The 23,719-nt window shown below is 42.1% G+C and overlaps 1 protein-coding gene across 2 annotated transcripts in view; it reads right to left on the bottom strand.

Moving 5' to 3' along the window:
* Positions 1–980: 980 nt before the first annotated feature.
* LOC109884163 (kelch domain-containing protein 3-like) overlaps positions 981–23,719 on the bottom strand; it is a 128,922-nt gene continuing 106,183 nt past the window's right edge. For both annotated transcript variants that reach the window (XM_031804605.1, XM_031804606.1), the window contains one exon: positions 981–1,719. In XM_031804605.1, the coding sequence (XP_031660465.1) occupies positions 1,653–1,719 (67 nt within the window). In that variant the 3' untranslated portion in view covers positions 981–1,652. The remainder of the gene's footprint in view (positions 1,720–23,719) is intronic.

The raw sequence follows: 23,719 nt of genomic DNA on the forward strand, positions 1-23,719 counted from the left end.
CTGAAGGTATGCATGTTGATCAGCAGGGAAGCACCTAGAGGTTAATTAAATAGCTGTTCTTCTGCCTGGGCTAAAATAGATGGCTAATGCCAGGAAGGTGTAGGACAGGTGTTTCTAGTATAGTACGATAGTACCCTAGTGTTGAAGTAGTATAGTATACTAGTAGTACAGTAGTACAGTACCCTAGTAGTACAGTAGTATATTACTACAGTACCCTGTACTACTAGGGTACTATCATTCTATACTACTACTAGGATACTGTAGTACTACACTACTACTGTACTACTAGGGTACTCCAGTAGTATAATACTATAGTACCCCATTAGTGTAACAGTATACCACAGTAGTATTATAGTACCCTAGTAGTATAGTACTATAGCACCCTAGTAGTATAGTACTATAGTACCCTAGCAGTGTAGTAGTAGTAAAGTACTACAGTACCCTAGTAGTATAGATTTAGTATATTACTATAGTACCCAGTAGTATAGTATCCTAGTAGCAGTATAGTGCTGTAGTACCCTAGTAGTAATATAGAATATTGTATATTGTAATATTGTTGTATTCTAGGTTTGTTCAACAGGCAGGCTCCATGTGGTGGGTCCAAAATCTTCACCTGTTGCACGAGTGACAGTTAAAGACTAACCAGGAGATGAATGGAACTTTTAACTTTGTTAAGCTTATTCTAACTTCTAGAGTCAGCTGTAAGCAGTGAGCAGCACAGCCGTATGGGGTTCTACGGTGGCTGTGACGGATGCATTCTAGAGGCATTCTCTCAGCTGGTACAGTGGGATGACACGTATTTCACCTCCACAGAGGGAAGAGAGGTTAGTTATCCACTCAGGACATTTGGAGTTCAGAACTTCTGTCCCTTCCCTGATGAGCTGTTAAACAAAACCAATGGTGGAGGGGTGCCCCTTTAAATACATGGTAATCATCACAGACATTTGATCAGTCAGGAGAGAGTACGGAGCAGAGAAAACTAAATGTCAAAATGTCAGCATTTACTTCTGCAACTCTTTCAAGAAAGAGAAATCAGTGTTGAGTGAAGAATATGTTCTGCTTGTCGTAATACTGGTAAAACGATCAAGGTGATTCACATTGAGAAAGAGAGCAACACAAACCCAGATACTAATGCACCATTCACCCCCTCCTGATAGTGTCCAGGGAGGACAACAAGAGAAGCGAGAGAGAGAGAGAGAGCGATACATAGACAAACCAAGGAAGAAGAAAATTCCAATTCAGACCAGATCAAAATGTTACTGTAAAAACAGACAGGCAGACAGCCTCCAGGTCTTCAGGTCCAGTAGATTCAAACAGCCCTGGCAGGTAGAGAACCAGACCTAGGACAACCAGAAACATGGTTTTACTGACAGGACTTCAGAGCGTTAAGGTTCTGGTGGAGTCAGCCCTGATATTGCTGGAGCTAAGTGCAGTTGGTTAAGGGCAGACCGTAGGGTTCTCTGCCAGGTTCTAGTAGTGTCAAAGGCCAGCTCAGATGGTGGATCATCTTCTGGTACTATGACAGCCAGCTAGCTCTGGGTCAGTTCAGCCCTGGTGTTCTGGTACTGTGGCAGCTCTGGGTCAGTTCAGCCCTGGTGTTCTGGTATTGTGGTAGTTTTGAGGTCAGTTCAGCCCTGGGGTTCTGGGTCAGTTTAGCCATGAGAGGAGAAGATAGGTCTGCTGATGTTACTGTTGGTGGTCATGGCGTTCAGCTCCCACCTAAAAAAGAGACAGTGACCGTTAGAGACACAGGCTGAGTGTCCTGCTGTGGGACTGAGGGTTAGGACCAGCAAGGTAGTTCTATGGGCTGAGGGTTAGGACCAGGGAGGGAGTTCTATGGGCCGAGGGTTAGGACCAGGGAGGGAGTTCTATGGGCTGAGGGTTAGGACCAGGGAGGGAGTTCTATGGGCTGAGGGTTAGGACCAGGGAGGGAGTTCTATGGGCCGAGGGTTAGGACCAGGGAGGGAGTTCTATGGGCTGAGGGTTAGGACCAGGGAGGGAGTTCTATGGGCTGAGGGTTAGGACCAGGGAGGGAGTTCTATGGGCTGAGGGTTAGGACCAGGGAGGGAGTTCTATGGGCCGAGGGTTAGGACCAGGGAGGGAGTTCTATGGGCCGAGGGTTAGGACCAGGGAGGGAGTTCTATGGGCCGAGGGTTAGGACCAGGGAGGGAGTTCTATGGGCTGAGGGTTAGGACCAGGGAGGGAGTTCTATGGGCTGAGGGTTAGGACCAGGGAGGGAGTTCTATGGGCTGAGGGTTAGGACCAGGGAGGGAGTTCTATGGGCTGAGGGTTAGGACCAGGGAGGGAGTTCTATGGGCTGAGGGTTAGGACCAGGGAGGGAGTTCTATGGGCTGAGGGTTAGGACCAGGGAGGGAGTTCTATGGGCTGAGGGTTAGGACCAGGGAGGGAGTTCTATGGGCCGAGGGTTAGGACCAGGGAGGGAGTTCTATGGGCTGAGGGTTAGGACCAGGGAAGGAGGTTGAAACATGAGAAGCAGAGAGCAGGCTGATGACGAATACGATACTAGAGGGGCTGAGGGCCAGGGAGGGACGCTGATGGAGACTTAGTGTCCCTCCCTGGCCATCAAGGGGGCTAGAGGGGCTGAGGGCCAGGGAGGGACGTTAAAAGGGGCTAGAGGGGCTGAGGGCCAGGGAGGGACGCTAAAGGGGGCTAAGGGCAGGGGAGGGTGACTGATAGAGACTAGAAGGGTTGAGGGTCACAGAGGGAGAATGATGGAGACTAGAGGGACTGAGGGTCACAGGGGGAGACTGATGATTAGAACATTAGTAGTAGTGGTAGCAGCTGACATGTAGAATATTATCAGAACATTAGTAATAGTGGTAGCAGCTGACATGCAGAACATTAGTAGTAGTGGTAGCAGCTGACATGCAGAACATTATCAGAACATTAGTAGTAGTGGTAGCAGCTGACACACAGCACATTATCAGAACATTCGTAGTAGTGGTAGCAGCTGACATGCAGAACATTAGTAGTAGTGGTAGCAGCTGAAAAGCAGAACATAATCAGAACATTAGTAGTAGTGGTAGCAGCTGACATGCAGAACATTATCAGAACATTCCTAGTAGTGGTAGCAGCTGACATGCAGAACATTATCAGAACATTAGTAGTAGTGGTAGCAGCTGACACGCAAAACATTATCAGAACATTAGTAGTAGTGGTAGCAGTTGACATGCAGAACATTATCAGTAGTGGTAGAAGCTGACATGTAGAACATTATCAGAACATTAGTAGAAGTGGTAGCAGATGACATGCAGAACATTAGTTGTAGTGGTAGCAGCTGAAAAGCAGAACATAATCAGAACATTAGTAGTAGTGGTAGCAGCTGACATGTTGAACATTACTAGTAGTGGTAGCAGGTGACATGCAGAACATTATCAGAACATTAGTAGTAGTGGTAGCAGCTGACATGCAGAACATTAGAAGTAGTGGTAGCAGCTGACATGCAGAACATTAGTAGTAGTGGTAGCAGCTGACACGCATAACATTATCAGAACATTAGTAGTAGTGGTAGCAGCTGACATGCAGAACATTATCAGAACATTAGTAGTAGTGGTAGCAGCTGACACGCATAAAATTATCAGAACATTAGTAGTAGTGGTAGCAGCTGACATACAGAACATTATCAGAACATTAGTAGTAGTGGTAGCAGCTGACATACAGAACATTATCAGAACATTAGTTGTAGTAGTAGCAGCTGACATGCAGAACATTATCAGAACATTAGTGGTAGCAGCTGACATGCAGAACATTAGTAGAAGTGGTCGCAGCTGACATGCAGAACATTATCAGAACATTAGTAGTACTGGTAGCAGCTGACATGCAGAACATGATCAGAACATTAGTATTAGCAGCTGACACGCAGAACATTATCAGAACATTAGTAGTAGTGGTAGCACCTGACATGCAGAACATTATCAGAACATTAGTAGTAGTGGTAGCACCTGACATGCAGAACATTATCAGAACATTAGTAGTAGTGGTAGCAGCTGACATGCAGAACATTAGTAGTAGCGGTAGCAGCTGACATGCAGAACATTAGTAGTAGTGGTAGCAGCTGACATGCAGAACATTAGTTGTAGTGGTAGCAGATGACATGCAGAACATTAGAAGTAGTGGTAGCAGCTGACATGCAGAACATTATCAGAACATTAGTAGCAGTGGTAGCAGATGACATACAGAACATTAGTAGAAGTGGTAGCAGCTGACATGCAGAACATTAGTAGTAGTGGTAGCAGCTGACACGCATAACATTAGAAGTAGTGGTAGCAGCTGACATGCAGAACATTATCAGAACATTAGTAGTAGTGGTAGCAGCTGACACGCATAACATTATCAGAACATTAGTAGTAGTGGTAGCAGCTGACATGCAGAACATTAGAAGTAGTGGTAGCAGCTGAAAAGCAGAACATAATCAGAACATTAGTAGTAGTGGTAGCAGCTGACATGCAGAACATTATCAGAACATTAGTTGTAGTGGTAGCAGCTGACACGCATAACATTATCAGAACATTAGTAGTAGTGGTAGCAGCTGACATGCAGAACATTAGAAGTAGTGGTAGCAGCTGAAAAGCAGAACATAATCAGAACATTAGTAGTAGTGGTAGCAGCTGACATGCAGAACATTATCAGAACATTAGTTGTAGTGGTAGCAGCTGACATGCAGAACATTATCAGAACATTAGTAGTAGTGGTAGCAGCTGACACGCATAACATTATCAGAACATTAGTAGTAGTGGTAGCAGCTGACATGCAGAACATTATCAGAACATTAGTATTAGCAGCTGACACGCAGAACATTATCAGAACAGTAGTAGTAGTGGTAGCACCTGACATGCAGAACATTAGTAGAAGTGGTCGCAGCTGACATGCAGAACATTATCAGAACATTAGTAGTAGTGGTAGCAGCTGACATGCAGAACATTAGTAGTAGCGGTAGCAGCTGACATGCAGAACATTAGTAGTAGTGGTAGCAGCTGACATGCAGAACATTATCAGAACATTAGTAGTAGTGGTAGCAGCTGACATGTTGAACATTAGTAGTAGTGGTAGCAGCTGACATGTAGAGCATTAGTAGTAGTGGTAGCAGCTGACATGTTGAACATTAGTAGTAGTGGTAGCAGCTGACATGTTGAACATTAGTAGTAGTGGTAGCAGCTGGCATGTAGAGCATTAGTAGTAGTGGTAGCAGCTGACACACAGAATATTATCGGAACATTAGTAGTCGTGGTAGCAGTTGACATGCAGAACATTATCAGAACATTAGTTGTAGTGGTAGCAGCTGGCATGCAGAACATTATCAGAACATTCTTAGTAGTGGTAGCAGCTGACATGCAGAACATTATCAGAACATTAGTAGTAGTGGTAGCAGCTGACACGCATAACATTATCAGAACATTAGTAGTCGTGGTAGCAGCTGACATACAGAACATTATCAGAACATTAGTAGTAGTGGTAGCAGCTCACATGCAGAACATTAGTAGTAGTGGTAGCAGCTGACATGCAGAACATTATCAGAACATTAGTAGTAGTGGTAGCACCTGATATGCAGAACATTATCAGAACATTATAATTAGCAGCTGACACGCAGAACATTATCAGAACATTAGTAGTAGTGGTAGCAGCTGACATGCAGAACATTATCAGAACATTAGTAGTAGTGGTAGCAGCTGACATGCAGAACATTATCAGAACATTAGTAGTAGTGGTAGCAGCTGACACGCAGACCATTACAAGAACATTAGTAGTAGTGGTAGCACCTGACATATAGAACATTATCAGAACATTAGTAGAAGTGGTAGCAGCTGACATGCAGAAAATTATCAGAACATTAGTAGTAGTGGTAGCAGGTGACATGCAGAACATTAGTAGAAGTGGTAGCAGCTGACATGCAGAACATTATCAGAACATTAGTAGTAGTGGTAACAGCTGACATGCAGAACATTAGTAGTAGCGGTAGCAGCTGACATGCAGAACATTAGTAGTAGTGGTAGCAGCTGACATGCAGAACATTAGCAGAACATTAGTAGTAGTGGTAGCAGGTGACATGCAGAACATTATCAGAACATTAGTAGTAGTGGTAGCAGCTGACATGTTGAACATTAGTAGTAGTGGTAGCAGGTGACATGCAGAACATTATCAGAACATTACTAGTAGTGGTAGCAGCTGACATGTTGAACATTAGTAGTAGTGGTAGCAGCTGACATGTAGAGCATTAGTAGTAGTGGTAGCAGCTGACACGCAGAACATTATGAGAACATTAGTAGTAGTGGTAGCAGCTGACATGCAGAACATTATCAGAACATTAGTAGTAGTGGTAGCACCTGACATGCAGAACATTAGTAGAAGTGGTCGCAGCTGACATGCAGAACATTATCAGAACATTAGTAGTAGTGGTAGCAGCAGACATGTAGAACATTATCATAACATTAGTTGTAGTGGTAGCAGCTGACAGGCAGAACATTATCAGAATATTAGTAGTAGCGGTAGCAGCTGATATGCAGAACATTAGTAGTACTGGTAGCAGCTGACACGCAGAACATTATCGGAACATTAGTAGTCGTGGTAGCAGCTGACATGCAGAACATTATCAGAATATTAGTAGTCGTGGTAGCAGCTGACACGCAGAACATTATCAGAACATTAGTAGTACTGGTAGCAGCTGACATGCAGAACATTAGTAGAAGTGGTTGCAGCTGACATGCAGAACATTATCAGAACATTAGTAGTAGTGGTAGCAGCTGACATGCAGAACATTACCAGAACATTAGTAGTAGTGGTAAAAGCTGACATGCAGAACATTAGTAGTAGCGGTAGCAGCTGACATGCAGAACATTAGTAGTAGTGGTAGCAGCTGACATGCAGAACATTAGTAGTAGTGGTAGCAGCTGACATGCAGAACATTATCAGAACATTAGTAGTAGTGGTAGCAGATGACATGTTGAACATTAGTAGTAGTGGTAGCAGCTGACATGTAGAGCATTAGCAGTAGTGGTAGCAGATGACATGTAGAACATTATCAGAACATTAGTAGTAGTGGTAGCAGGTGACATGCAGAACATTATCAGAACATTAGTAGTAGTGGTAGCAGCTGACATGTTGAACATTACTAGTAGTGGTAGCAGGTGACATGCAGAACATTAGTAGTACTGATAGCAGCTGACATGCAGAACATTAGTAGTAGTGGTAGCAGATGACATGCAGAACATTATCAGAACATTAGTAGTAGTGGTAGCAGCTGACATGCAGAACATTATCAGAACATTAGTAGTAGTGGTAGCAGCTGACATGCAGAACATTATCAACACATTAGTAGTAGTGGTAGCAGCTGACATGTTGAACATTACTAGTAGTGGTAGCAGCTGACATATAGAACATTATCAGAACATTAGTAGTAGTGGTAGCAGCTGACATGCAGAACATTAGCAGAACATTAGCAGTATTGGTAGCAGCTGACATGCAGAACATTATCAGAACATTAGTAGTAGTGGTAGCAGCTGACATGCAGAACATTATCAAAACATTAGTAGTAGTGGTAGCAGCTGACATGTTGAACATTAGTAGTAGTGGTAGCAGCTGACATGCAGAACATTATCAGAACATTAGTAGTATTGGTAGCAGCTGACACGCAGAACATTATCAGAACATTAGTAGTAGTGGTAGCACCTGACATGCAGAACATTATCAGAACATTAGTAGTACTGGTAGCAGCTGACATGCAGAACATCAGTAGTAGTGGTAGCACCTGACACGCAGAACATTATCAGAACATTAGTAGTAGTGGTTGCAGCTGACACGCAGAACATTATCAGAACATTAGTTGTAGTGGCAGCAACTGACATGCAGAACATTATCAGAACATTAGTAATAGTGGTAGCAGATGACATGCAGAACATTATCAGAACATTAGTAGTAGTGGTAGCAGCTGACATGTTGAACATTAGTAGTAGTGGTAGCAGCTGACATGTAGAACATTATCAGAACATTAGTAGTAGTGGTAGCAGCTGACATGTTGAACATTAGTAGTAGTGGTAGCAGCTGACATGCAGAACATTAGTAGTAGTGGTAGCAGCTGACATGCAGAACATTATCAGAACATTAGTAGTATTGGTAGCAGCTGAAATGCAGAACATTATCAGAACATTAGTAGTAGTGGTAGCAGCTGACATGCAGAACATGATCAGAACATTAGTAGTAGTGGTAGCAGCTGACATGCAGAACATTACCAGAACATTAGTAGTAGTGGTAAAAGCTGACATGCAGAACATTAGTAGTAGCGGTAGCAGCTGACATGCAGAACATTAGTAGTAGTGGTAGCAGCTGACATGCAGAACATTAGTAGTAGTGGTAGCAGCTGACATGTAGAACATTATCAGAACATTAGTAGTAGTGGTAGCAGATGACATGTTGAACATTAGTAGTAGTGGTAGCAGCTGACATGTAGAGCATTAGCAGTAGTGGTAGCAGATGACATGTAGAACATTATCAGAACATTAGTAGTAGTGGTAGCAGGTGACATGCAGAACATTATCAGAACATTAGTAGTAGTGGTAGCAGCTGACATGTTGAACATTACTAGTAGTGGTAGCAGGTGACATGCAGAACATTATCAGAACATTAGTAGTAGTGGTAGCAGCTGACATGTTGAACATTAGTAGTAGTGGTAGCAGCTGACACGCAGACCATTATCAGAACATTAGTAGTAGTGGTAGCAGCTGACATGCAGAACATCAGTAGTAGTGGTCGCAGCTGACATGCAGAACATTATCAGAACATTAGTAGTAGTGGTAGCAGCTGACATGCAGAACATTATCAGAACATTAGTAGTAGTGGTAGCAGCTGACATGCAGAACATTAGTAGTAGTGGTAGCAGCTGACATGCAGAACATTAGTAGTAGCGGTAGCAGCTGACATGCAGAACATTAGTAGTAGTGGTAGCAGCTGACATGCAGAACATTATCAGAACATTAGTAGTAGTGGTAGCAGCTGACATGCAGAACATTATCAGAACATTAGTAGTAGCGGTAGCAGCTGACATGTAGAGCATTAGTAGTAGTGGTAGCAGCTGACATGTAGAACATTAGTAGTACTGATAGCAGCTGACATGCAGAACATTAGTAGTAGTGGTAGCAGCTGACATGCAGAACATTATCAGAACATTAGTAGTAGTGGTAGCAGCTGACACGCAGAACATTATCAGAACATTAGTAGTAGTGGTAGCAGCTGAGACGCAGAACATTATCAGATAATTAGTTGTAGTGGCAGCAACTGACATGCAGAACATTATCAGAACATTAGTAGTAGTGGTAGCAGCTGACATGCAGAACATTATCAGAACATTAGTAGTAGTGGTAGCAGCTGACATGTTGAACATTAGTAGTAGTGGTAGCAGCTGACATGTAGAACATTATCAGAACATTAGTAGTCGTGGTAGCAGTTGACATGCAGAACATTATCAAAACATTAGTAGTAGTGGTAGCAGCTGACATGTTGAACATTAGTAGTAGTGGTAGCAGCTGACATGTAGAACATTATCAGTACATTAGTAGTAGTGGTAGCAGCTGACATGCAGAACATTAGCAGAACATTAGCAGTATTGGTAGCAGCTGACATGCAGAACATTATCAGAACATTAGTAGTAGTGGTAGCAGCTGACATGCAGAACATTACCAGAACATTAGTAGTCGTGGTAGCAGCTGACATGTTGAACATTAGTAGTAGTGGTAGCAGCTGACATGTAGAACATTAGTAGTAGTGGTAGCAGCTGACATGTTGAACATTAGTAGTAGTGGTAGCAGCTGACATGCAGAACATTATCAGAACATTAGTAGTATTGGTAGCAGCTGACACGCAGAACATTATCAGAACATTAGTTGTAGTGGTAGCACCTGACATGCAGAACATTATCAGAACATTAGTAGTACTGGTAGCAGCTGACATGCAGAACATCAGTAGTAGTGGTAGCACCTGACACGCAGAACATTATCAGAACATTAGTAGTAGTGGTAGCAGCTGACATGTTGAACATTAGTAGTAGTGGTAGCAGCTGACATGTAGAACATTATCAGAACATTAGTAGTAGTGGTAGCAGCTGACATGCAGAACATTAGTAGTAGTGGTAGCAGCTGACATGCAGAACATTATCAGAACATTAGTAGTATTGGTAGCAGCTGAAATGCAGAACATTATCAGAACATTAGTAGTAGTGGTAGCAGCTGACATGCAGAACATGATCAGAACATTAGTAGTAGTGGTAGCAGCTGACATGCAGAACATTACCAGAACATTAGTAGTAGTGGTAAAAGCTGACATGCAGAACATTAGTAGTAGCGGTAGCAGCTGACATGCAGAACATTAGTAGTAGTGGTAGCAGCTGACATGCAGAACATTAGTAGTAGTGGTAGCAGCTGACATGTAGAACATTATCAGAACATTAGTAGTAGTGGTAGCAGATGACATGTTGAACATTAGTAGTAGTGGTAGCAGCTGACATGTAGAGCATTAGCAGTAGTGGTAGCAGATGACATGTAGAACATTATCAGAACATTAGTAGTAGTGGTAGCAGCTGACATGTTGAACATTACTAGTAGTGGTAGCAGGTGACATGCAGAACATTATCAGAACATTAGTAGTAGTGGTAGCAGCTGACATGTTGAACATTACTAGTAGTGGTAGCAGGTGACATGCAGAACATTATCAGAACATTAGTAGTAGTGGTAGCAGCTGACATGTTGAACATTAGTAGTAGTGGTAGCAGCTGAGACGCAGACCATTATCAGAACATTAGTAGTAGTGGTAGCAGCTGACATGCAGAACATCAGTAGTAGTGGTCGCAGCTGACATGCAGAACATTATCAGAACATTAGTAGTAGTGGTAGCAGCTGACATGCAGAACATTATCAGAACATTAGTAGTAGTGGTAGCAGCTGACATGCAGAACATTAGTAGTAGTGGTAGCAGCTGACATGCAGAACATTAGTAGTAGCGGTAGCAGCTGACATGCAGAACATTAGTAGTAGTGGTAGCAGCTGACATGCAGAACATTATCAGAACATTAGTAGTAGTGGTAGCAGCTGACATGCAGAACATTATCAGAACATTAGTAGTAGCGGTAGCAGCTGACATGTAGAGCATTAGTAGTAGTGGTAGCAGCTGACATGTAGAACATTAGTAGTACTGATAGCAGCTGACATGCAGAACATTAGTAGTAGTGGTAGCAGCTGACATGCAGAACATTATCAGAACATTAGTAGTAGTGGTAGCAGCTGACACGCAGAACATTATCAGAACATTAGTAGTAGTGGTAGCAGCTGACACGCAGAACATTATCAGATAATTAGTTGTAGTGGCAGCAACTGACATGCAGAACATTATCAGAACATTAGTAGTAGTGGTAGCAGCTGACATGCAGAACATTATCAGAACATTAGTAGTAGTGGTAGCAGCTGACATGTTGAACATTAGTAGTAGTGGTAGCAGCTGACATGTAGAACATTATCAGAACATTAGTAGTCGTGGTAGCAGTTGACATGCAGAACATTATCAAAACATTAGTAGTAGTGGTAGCAGCTGACATGCAGAACATTATCAGAACATTAGTAGTATTGGTAGCAGCTGACACGCAGAACATTATCAGAACATTAGTTGTAGTGGTAGCACCTGACATGCAGAACATTATCAGAACATTAGTAGTACTGGTAGCAGCTGACATGCAGAACATCAGTAGTAGTGGTAGCACCTGACACGCAGAACATTATCAGAACATTAGTAGTAGTGGTAGCAGCTGACATGTTGAACATTAGTAGTAGTGGTAGCAGCTGACATGTAGAACATTATCAGAACATTAGTAGTAGTGGTAGCAGCTGACATGTTGAACATTAGTAGTAGTGGTAGCAGCTGACATGCAGAACATTAGTAGTAGTGGTAGCAGCTGACATGCAGAACATTATCAGAACATTAGTAGTATTGGTAGCAGCTGAAATGCAGAACATTATCAGAACATTAGTAGTAGTGGTAGCAGCTGACATGCAGAACATGATCAGAACATTAGTAGTAGTGGTAGCAGCTGACATGCAGAACATTATCAGAACATTAGTAGTAGTGGTAAAAGCTGACATGCAGAACATTAGTAGTAGCGGTAGCAGCTGACATGCAGAACATTAGTAGTAGTGGTAGCAGCTGACATGCAGAACATTAGTAGTAGTGGTAGCAGCTGACATGTAGAACATTATCAGAACATTAGTAGTAGTGGTAGCAGATGACATGTTGAACATTAGTAGTAGTGGTAGCAGCTGACATGTAGAGCATTAGCAGTAGTGGTGGCAGATGACATGTAGAACATTATCAGAACATTAGTAGTCGTGGTAGCAGCTGACATGTTGAACATTAGTAGTAGTGGTAGCAGCTGACATGTAGAACATTAGTAGTAGTGGTAGCAGCTGACATGTTGAACATTAGTAGTAGTGGTAGCAGCTGACATGCAGAACATTATCAGAACATTAGTAGTACTGGTAGCAGCTGACATGCAGAACATCAGTAGTAGTGGTAGCACCTGACACGCAGAACATTATCAGAACATTAGTAGTAGTGGTAGCAGCTGACATGTTGAACATTAGTAGTAGTGGTAGCAGCTGACATGCAGAACATTAGTAGTAGTGGTAGCAGCTGACATGCAGAACATTATCAGAACATTAGTAGTATTGGTAGCAGCTGAAATGCAGAACATTATCAGAACATTAGTAGTAGTGGTAGCAGCTGACATGCAGAACATGATCAGAACATTAGTAGTAGTGGTAGCAGCTGACATGCAGAACATTACCAGAACATTAGTAGTAGTGGTAAAAGCTGACATGCAGAACATTAGTAGTAGCGGTAGCAGCTGACATGCAGAACATTAGTAGTAGTGGTAGCAGCTGACATGCAGAACATTAGTAGTAGTGGTAGCAGCTGACATGTAGAACATTATCAGAACATTAGTAGTAGTGGTAGCAGATGACATGTTGAACATTAGTAGTAGTGGTAGCAGCTGACATGTAGAGCATTAGCAGTAGTGGTAGCAGATGACATGTAGAACATTATCAGAACATTAGTAGTAGTGGTAGCAGCTGACATGTTGAACATTACTAGTAGTGGTAGCAGGTGACATGCAGAACATTATCAGAACATTAGTAGTAGTGGTAGCAGCTGACATGTTGAACATTAGTAGTAGTGGTAGCAGCTGACACGCAGACCATTATCAGAACATTAGTAGTAGTGGTAGCAGCTGACATGCAGAACATCAGTAGTAGTGGTCGCAGCTGACATGCAGAACATTATCAGAACATTAGTAGTAGTGGTAGCAGCTGACATGCAGAACATTATCAGAACATTAGTAGTAGTGGTAGCAGCTGACATGCAGAACATTAGTAGTAGTGGTAGCAGCTGACATGCAGAACATTAGTAGTAGCGGTAGCAGCTGACATGCAGAACATTAGTAGTAGTGGTAGCAGCTGACATGCAGAACATTATCAGAACATTAGTAGTAGTGGTAGCAGCTGACATGCAGAACATTATCAGAACATTAGTAGTAGCGGTAGCAGCTGACATGTAGAGCATTAGTAGTAGTGGTAGCAGCTGACATGTAGAACATTAGTAGTACTGATAGCAGCTGACATGCAGAACATTAGTAGTAGTGGTAGCAGCTGACATGCAGAACATTATCAGAACATTAGTAGTAGTGGTAGCAGCTGACACGCAGAACATTATCAGAACATTAGTAGTAGTGGTAGCAGCTGACACGCAGAACATTATCAGATAATTAGTTGTAGTGGCAGCAACTGACATGCAGAACATTATCAGAACATTAGTAGTAGTGGTAGCAGCTGACATGCAGAACATTATCAGAACATTAGTAGTAGTGGTAGCAGCTGACATGTTGAACATTAGTAGTAGTGGTAGCAGCTGACATGTAGAACATTATCAGAACATTAGTAGTCGTGGTAGCAGTTGACATGCAGAACATTATCAAAACATTAGTAGTAGTGGTAGCAGCTGACATGCAGAACATTATCAGAACATTAGTAGTATTGGTAGCAGCTGACACGCAGAACATTATCAGAACATTAGTTGTAGTGGTAGCACCTGACATGCAGAACATTATCAGAACATTAGTAGTACTGGTAGCAGCTGACATGCAGAACATCAGTAGTAGTGGTAGCACCTGACACGCAGAACATTATCAGAACATTAGTAGTAGTGGTAGCAGCTGACATGTTGAACATTAGTAGTAGTGGTAGCAGCTGACATGTAGAACATTATCAGAACATTAGTAGTAGTGGTAGCAGCTGACATGTTGAACATTAGTAGTAGTGGTAGCAGCTGACATGCAGAACATTAGTAGTAGTGGTAGCAGCTGACATGCAGAACATTATCAGAACATTAGTAGTATTGGTAGCAGCTGAAATGCAGAACATTATCAGAACATTAGTAGTAGTGGTAGCAGCTGACATGCAGAACATGATCAGAACATTAGTAGTAGTGGTAGCAGCTGACATGCAGAACATTATCAGAACATTAGTAGTAGTGGTAAAAGCTGACATGCAGAACATTAGTAGTAGCGGTAGCAGCTGACATGCAGAACATTAGTAGTAGTGGTAGCAGCTGACATGCAGAACATTAGTAGTAGTGGTAGCAGCTGACATGTAGAACATTATCAGAACATTAGTAGTAGTGGTAGCAGATGACATGTTGAACATTAGTAGTAGTGGTAGCAGCTGACATGTAGAGCATTAGCAGTAGTGGTGGCAGATGACATGTAGAACATTATCAGAACATTAGTAGTCGTGGTAGCAGCTGACATGTTGAACATTAGTAGTAGTGGTAGCAGCTGACATGTAGAACATTAGTAGTAGTGGTAGCAGCTGACATGTTGAACATTAGTAGTAGTGGTAGCAGCTGACATGCAGAACATTATCAGAACATTAGTAGTACTGGTAGCAGCTGACATGCAGAACATCAGTAGTAGTGGTAGCACCTGACACGCAGAACATTATCAGAACATTAGTAGTAGTGGTAGCAGCTGACATGTTGAACATTAGTAGTAGTGGTAGCAGCTGACATGCAGAACATTAGTAGTAGTGGTAGCAGCTGACATGCAGAACATTATCAGAACATTAGTAGTATTGGTAGCAGCTGAAATGCAGAACATTATCAGAACATTAGTAGTAGTGGTAGCAGCTGACATGCAGAACATGATCAGAACATTAGTAGTAGTGGTAGCAGCTGACATGCAGAACATTACCAGAACATTAGTAGTAGTGGTAAAAGCTGACATGCAGAACATTAGTAGTAGCGGTAGCAGCTGACATGCAGAACATTAGTAGTAGTGGTAGCAGCTGACATGCAGAACATTAGTAGTAGTGGTAGCAGCTGACATGTAGAACATTATCAGAACATTAGTAGTAGTGGTAGCAGATGACATGTTGAACATTAGTAGTAGTGGTAGCAGCTGACATGTAGAGCATTAGCAGTAGTGGTAGCAGATGACATGTAGAACATTATCAGAACATTAGTAGTAGTGGTAGCAGCTGACATGTTGAACATTACTAGTAGTGGTAGCAGGTGACATGCAGAACATTATCAGAACATTAGTAGTAGTGGTAGCAGCTGACATGTTGAACATTACTAGTAGTGGTAGCAGGTGACATGCAGAACATTATCAGAACATTAGTAGTAGTGGTAGCAGCTGACATGTTGAACATTAGTAGTAGTGGTAGCAGCTGACACGCAGACCATTATCAGAACATTAGTAGTAGTGGTAGCAGCTGACATGCAGAACATCAGTAGTAGTGGTCGCAGCTGACATGCAGAACATTATCAGAACATTAGTAGTAGTGGTAGCAGCTGACATGCAGAACATTATCAGAACATTAGTAGTAGTGGTAGCAGATGACATGCAGAACATTAGTAGTAGTGGTAGCAGCTGACATGCAGAACATTAGTAGTAGCGGTAGCAGCTGACATGCAGAACATTAGTAGTAGTGGTAGCAGCTGACATGCAGAACATTATCAGAACATTAGTAGTAGTGGTAGCAGCTGACATGCAGAACATTATCAGAACATTAGTAGTAGCGGTAGCAGCTGACATGTAGAGCATTAGTAGTAGTGGTAGCAGCTGACATGTAGAACATTAGTAGTACTGATAGCAGCTGACATGCAGAACATTAGTAGTGGTAGCAGCTGACATGCAGAACATTATCAGAACATTAGTAGTACTGGTAGCAGCTGACACGCAGAACATTATCAGAACATTAGTAGTAGTGGTAGCAGCTGACACGCAGAACATTATCAGATAATTAGTTGTAGTGGCAGCAACTGACATGCAGAACATTATCAGAACATTAGTAGTAGTGGTAGCAGCTGACATGCAGAACATTATCAGAACATTAGTAGTAGTGGTAGCAGCTGACATGTTGAACATTAGTAGTAGTGGTAGCAGCTGACATGTAGAACATTATCAGAACATTAGTAGTCGTGGTAGCAGTTGACATGCAGAACATTATCAAAACATTAGTAGTAGTGGTAGCAGCTGACATGCAGAACATTATCAGAACATTAGTAGTATTGGTAGCAGCTGACACGCAGAACATTATCAGAACATTAGTTGTAGTGGTAGCACCTGACATGCAGAACATTATCAGAACATTAGTAGTACTGGTAGCAGCTGACATGCAGAACATCAGTAGTAGTGGTAGCACCTGACACGCAGAACATTATCAGAACATTAGTAGTAGTGGTAGCAGCTGACATGTTGAACATTAGTAGTAGTGGTAGCAGCTGACATGTAGAACATTATCAGAACATTAGTAGTAGTGGTAGCAGCTGACATGTTGAACATTAGTAGTAGTGGTAGCAGCTGACATGCAGAACATTAGTAGTAGTGGTAGCAGCTGACATGCAGAACATTATCAGAACATTAGTAGTATTGGTAGCAGCTGAAATGCAGAACATTATCAGAACATTAGTAGTAGTGGTAGCAGCTGACATGCAGAACATGATCAGAACATTAGTAGTAGTGGTAGCAGCTGACATGCAGAACATTACCAGAACATTAGTAGTAGTGGTAAAAGCTGACATGCAGAACATTAGTAGTAGCGGTAGCAGCTGACATGCAGAACATTAGTAGTAGTGGTAGCAGCTGACATGCAGAACATTAGTAGTAGTGGTAGCAGCTGACATGTAGAACATTATCAGAACATTAGTAGTAGTGGTAGCAGATGACATGTTGAACATTAGTAGTAGTGGTAGCAGCTGACATGTAGAGCATTAGCAGTAGTGGTAGCAGATGACATGTAGAACATTATCAGAACATTAGTAGTAGTGGTAGCAGCTGACATGTTGAACATTACTAGTAGTGGTAGCAGGTGACATGCAGAACATTATCAGAACATTAGTAGTAGTGGTAGCAGCTGACATGTTGAACATTAGTAGTAGTGGTAGCAGCTGACACGCAGACCATTATCAGAACATTAGTAGTAGTGGTAGCAGATAACATGCAGAACATCAGTAGTAGTGGTCGCAGCTGACATGCAGAACATTATCAGAACATTAGTAGTAGTGGTAGCAGCTGACATGCAGAACATTATCAGAACATTAGTAGTAGTGGTAGCAGCTGACATGCAGAACATTAGTAGTAGTGGTAGCAGCTGACATGCAGAACATTAGTAGTAGCGGTAGCAGCTGACATGCAGAACATTAGTAGTAGTGGTAGCAGCTGACATGCAGAACATTATCAGAACATTAGTAGTAGTAGTAGCAGCTGACATGCAGAACATTATCAGAACATTAGTAGTAGCGGTAGCAGCTGACATGTAGAGCATTAGTAGTAGTGGTAGCAGCTGACATGTAGAACATTAGTAGTACTGATAGCAGCTGACATGCAGAACATTAGTAGTAGTGGTAGCAGCTGACATGCAGAACATTATCAGAACATTAGTAGTAGTGGTAGCAGCTGACACGCAGAACATTATCAGAACATTAGTAGTAGTGGTAGCAGCTGACACGCAGAACATGATCAGATAATTAGTTGTAGTGGCAGCAACTGACATGCAGAACATTATCAGAACATTAGTAGTAGTGGTAGCAGCTGACATGCAGAACATTATCAGAACATTAGTAGTAGTGGTAGCAGCTGACATGTTGAACATTAGTAGTAGTGGTAGCAGCTGACATGTAGAACATTATCAGAACATTAGTAGTAGTGGTAGCAGCTGACATGCAGAACATTAGCAGAACATTAGCAGTATTGGTAGCAGCTGACATGCAGAACATTATCAGAACATTAGTAGTAGTGGTAGCAGCTGACATGCAGAACATTACCAGAACATTAGTAGTCGTGGTAGCAGTTGACATGCAGAACATTATCAAAACATTAGTAGTAGTGGTAGCAGCTGACATGTTGAACATTAGTAGTAGTGGTAGCAGCTGACATGTAGAACATTATCAGAACATTAGTAGTAGTGGTAGCAGCTGACATGCAGAACATTATCAGAACATTAGTAGTAGTGGTAGCAGCTGACATGCAGAACATTAGCAGAACATTAGCAGTATTGGTAGCAGCTGACATGCAGAACATTGTCAGAACATTAGTAGTAGTGGTAGCAGCTGACATGCAGAACATTACCAGAACATTAGTAGTCGTGGTAGCAGCTGACATGTTGAACATTAGTAGTAGTGGTAGCAGCTGACATGCAGAACATTATCAGAACATTAGTAGTATTGGTAGCAGCTGACACGCAGAACATTATCAGAACATTAGTTGTAGTGGTAGCACCTGACATGCAGAACATTATCAGAACATTAGTAGTACTGGTAGCAGCTGACATGCAGAACATCAGTAGTAGTGGTAGCACCTGACACGCAGAACATTATCAGAACATTAGTAGTAGTGGTAGCAGCTGACATGTTGAACATTAGTAGTAGTGGTAGCAGCTGACATGTAGAACATTATCAGAACATTAGTAGTAGTGGTAGCAGCTGACATGTTGAACATTAGTAGTAGTGGTAGCAGCTGACATGCAGAACATTAGTAGTAGTGGTAGCAGCTGACATACAGAACATTATCAGAACATTAGTAGTATTGGTAGCAGCTGAAATGCAGAACATTATCAGAACATTAGTAGTAGTGGTAGCAGCTGACATGCAGAACATGATCAGAACATTAGTAGTAGTGGTAGCAGCTGACATGCAGAACATTACCAGAACATTAGTAGTAGTGGTAAAAGCTGACATGCAGAACATTTGTAGTAGCGGTAGCAGCTGACATGCAGAACATTAGTAGTAGTGGTAGCAGCTGACATGCAGAACATTAGTAGTAGTGGTAGCAGCTGACATGTAGAACATTATCAGAACATTAGTAGTAGTGGTAGCAGATGACATGTTGAACATTAGTAGTAGTGGTAGCAGCTGACATGTAGAGCATTAGCAGTAGTGGTAGCAGATGACATGTAGAACATTATCAGAACATTAGTAGTAGTGGTAGCAGCTGACATGTTGAACATTACTAGTAGTGGTAGCAGGTGACATGCAGAACATTATCAGAACATTAGTAGTAGTGGTAGCAGCTGACATGTTGAACATTAGTAGTAGTGGTAGCAGCTGACACGCAGACCATTATCAGAACATTAGTAGTAGTGGTAGCAGATAACATGCAGAACATCAGTAGTAGTGGTCGCAGCTGACATGCAGAACATTATCAGAACATTAGTAGTAGTGGTAGCAGCTGACATGCAGAACATTATCAGAACATTAGTAGTAGTGGTAGCAGCTGACATGCAGAACATTAGTAGTAGTGGTAGCAGCTGACATGCAGAACATTAGTAGTAGCGGTAGCAGCTGACATGCAGAACATTAGTAGTAGTGGTAGCAGCTGACATGCAGAACATTATCAGAACATTAGTAGTAGTAGTAGCAGCTGACATGCAGAACATTATCAGAACATTAGTAGTAGCGGTAGCAGCTGACATGTAGAGCATTAGTAGTAGTGGTAGCAGCTGACATGTAGAACATTAGTAGTACTGATAGCAGCTGACATGCAGAACATTAGTAGTAGTGGTAGCAGCTGACATGCAGAACATTATCAGAACATTAGTAGTAGTGGTAGCAGCTGACACGCAGAACATTATCAGAACATTAGTAGTAGTGGTAGCAGCTGACACGCAGAACATGATCAGATAATTAGTTGTAGTGGCAGCAACTGACATGCAGAACATTATCAGAACATTAGTAGTAGTGGTAGCAGCTGACATGCAGAACATTATCAGAACATTAGTAGTAGTGGTAGCAGCTGACATGTTGAACATTAGTAGTAGTGGTAGCAGCTGACATGTAGAACATTATCAGAACATTAGTAGTAGTGGTAGCAGCTGACATGCAGAACATTAGCAGAACATTAGCAGTATTGGTAGCAGCTGACATGCAGAACATTATCAGAACATTAGTAGTAGTGGTAGCAGCTGACATGCAGAACATTACCAGAACATTAGTAGTCGTGGTAGCAGTTGACATGCAGAACATTATCAAAACATTAGTAGTAGTGGTAGCAGCTGACATGTTGAACATTAGTAGTAGTGGTAGCAGCTGACATGTAGAACATTATCAGAACATTAGTAGTAGTGGTAGCAGCTGACATGCAGAACATTATCAGAACATTAGTAGTAGTGGTAGCAGCTGACATGCAGAACATTAGCAGAACATTAGCAGTATTGGTAGCAGCTGACATGCAGAACATTGTCAGAACATTAGTAGTAGTGGTAGCAGCTGACATGCAGAACATTACCAGAACATTAGTAGTCGTGGTAGCAGCTGACATGTTGAACATTAGTAGTAGTGGTAGCAGCTGACATGCAGAACATTATCAGAACATTAGTAGTATTGGTAGCAGCTGACACGCAGAACATTATCAGAACATTAGTTGTAGTGGTAGCACCTGACATGCAGAACATTATCAGAACATTAGTAGTACTGGTAGCAGCTGACATGCAGAACATCAGTAGTAGTGGTAGCACCTGACACGCAGAACATTATCAGAACATTAGTAGTAGTGGTAGCAGCTGACATGTTGAACATTAGTAGTAGTGGTAGCAGCTGACATGTAGAACATTATCAGAACATTAGTAGTAGTGGTAGCAGCTGACATGTTGAACATTAGTAGTAGTGGTAGCAGCTGACATGCAGAACATTAGTAGTAGTGGTAGCAGCTGACATACAGAACATTATCAGAACATTAGTAGTATTGGTAGCAGCTGAAATGCAGAACATTATCAGAACATTAGTAGTAGTGGTAGCAGCTGACATGCAGAACATGATCAGAACATTAGTAGTAGTGGTAGCAGCTGACATGCAGAACATTACCAGAACATTAGTAGTAGTGGTAAAAGCTGACATGCAGAACATTTGTAGTAGCGGTAGCAGCTGACATGCAGAACATTAGTAGTAGTGGTAGCAGCTGACATGCAGAACATTAGTAGTAGTGGTAGCAGCTGACATGTAGAACATTATCAGAACATTAGTAGTAGTGGTAGCAGATGACATGTTGAACATTAGTAGTAGTGGTAGCAGCTGACATGTAGAGCATTAGCAGTAGTGGTAGCAGATGACATGTAGAACATTATCAGAACATTAGTAGTAGTGGTAGCAGCTGACATGTTGAACATTACTAGTAGTGGTAGCAGGTGACATGCAGAACATTATCAGAACATTAGTAGTAGTGGTAGCAGCTGACATGTTGAACATTAGTAGTAGTGGTAGCAGCTGACACGCAGACCATTATCAGAACATTAGTAGTAGTGGTAGCAGATAACATGCAGAACATCAGTAGTAGTGGTCGCAGCTGACATGCAGAACATTATCAGAACATTAGTAGTAGTGGTAGCAGCTGACATGCAGAACATTATCAGAACATTAGTAGTAGTGGTAGCAGCTGACATGCAGAACATTAGTAGTAGTGGTAGCAGCTGACATGCAGAACATTAGTAGTAGCGGTAGCAGCTGACATGCAGAACATTAGTAGTAGTGGTAGCAGCTGACATGCAGAACATTATCAGAACATTAGTAGTAGTGGTAGCAGCTGACATGCAGAACATTAGTAGTAGTGGTAGCAGCTGACATGCAGAACATTAGTAGTAGCGGTAGCAGCTGACATGCAGAACATTAGTAGTAGTGGTAGCAGCTGACATGCAGAACATTATCAGAACATTAGTAGTAGTAGTAGCAGCTGACATGCAGAACATTATCAGAACATTAGTAGTAGCGGTAGCAGCTGACATGTAGAGCATTAGTAGTAGTGGTAGCAGCTGACATGTAGAACATTAGTAGTACTGATAGCAGCTGACATGCAGAACATTAGTAGTAGTGGTAGCAGCTGACATGCAGAACATTATCAGAACATTAGTAGTAGTGGTAGCAGCTGACACGCAGAACATTATCAGAACATTAGTAGTAGTGGTAGCAGCTGACACGCAGAACATGATCAGATAATTAGTTGTAGTGGCAGCAACTGACATGCAGAACATTATCAGAACATTAGTAGTAGTGGTAGCAGCTGACATGCAGAACATTATCAGAACATTAGTAGTAGTGGTAGCAGCTGACATGTTGAACATTAGTAGTAGTGGTAGCAGCTGACATGTAGAACATTATCAGAACATTAGTAGTAGTGGTAGCAGCTGACATGCAGAACATTAGCAGAACATTAGCAGTATTGGTAGCAGCTGACATGCAGAACATTATCAGAACATTAGTAGTAGTGGTAGCAGCTGACATGCAGAACATTACCAGAACATTAGTAGTCGTGGTAGCAGTTGACATGCAGAACATTATCAAAACATTAGTAGTAGTGGTAGCAGCTGACATGTTGAACATTAGTAGTAGTGGTAGCAGCTGGCATGCAGAACATTATCAGAACATTAGTAGTAGTGGTAGCAGCTGGCATGTTGAACATTAGTAGTAGTGGTAGCAGCTGACATGTTGAACATTAGTAGTAGTGGTAGCAGCTGGCATGCAGAACATTATCAGAACATTAGTAGTAGTGGTAGCAGCTGGCATGTTGAACATTAGTAGTAGTGGTAGCAGCTGACATGCAGAACATTATCAGAACATTAGTAGTATTGGTAGCAGCTGACACGCAGAACATTATCAGAACATTAGTTGTAGTGGTAGCACCTGACATGCAGAACATTATCAGAACATTAGTAGTACTGGTAGCAGCTGACAAGCAGAACATCAGTAGTAGTGGTAGCAGCTGACACGCAGAACATTATCAGAACATTAGTAGTAGTGGTAGCAGCTGACACGCAGAACATTATCAGAACATTATCAGAACATTAGTAGTACTGGTAGCAGCTGACAAGCAGAACATCAGTAGTAGTGGTAGCAGCTGACACGCATAAGATTATCAGAACATTAGTAGTAGTGGTAGCAGCTGACACGCAGACCATTACAAGAACATTAGTGGTAGCAGCTGACATATAGAACATTATCAGAACATTAGTAGTAGTGGTAACAGCTGACATGCAGAACATTAGTAGTAGCGGTAGCAGCTGACATGCAGAACATTAGTAGTAGTGGTAGCAGCTGACATGCAGAACATTAGTAGTAGTGGTAGCAGCTGACATGCAGAACATTATCAGAACATTAGTAGTAGTGGTAGCAGATGAAATGTTGAACA

The sequence above is a fragment of the Oncorhynchus kisutch genome, linkage group LG25, assembly GCF_002021735.2.
Source record: "Oncorhynchus kisutch isolate 150728-3 linkage group LG25, Okis_V2, whole genome shotgun sequence".
NCBI classification, from domain to species: Eukaryota; Metazoa; Chordata; class Actinopteri; order Salmoniformes; family Salmonidae; genus Oncorhynchus; species Oncorhynchus kisutch.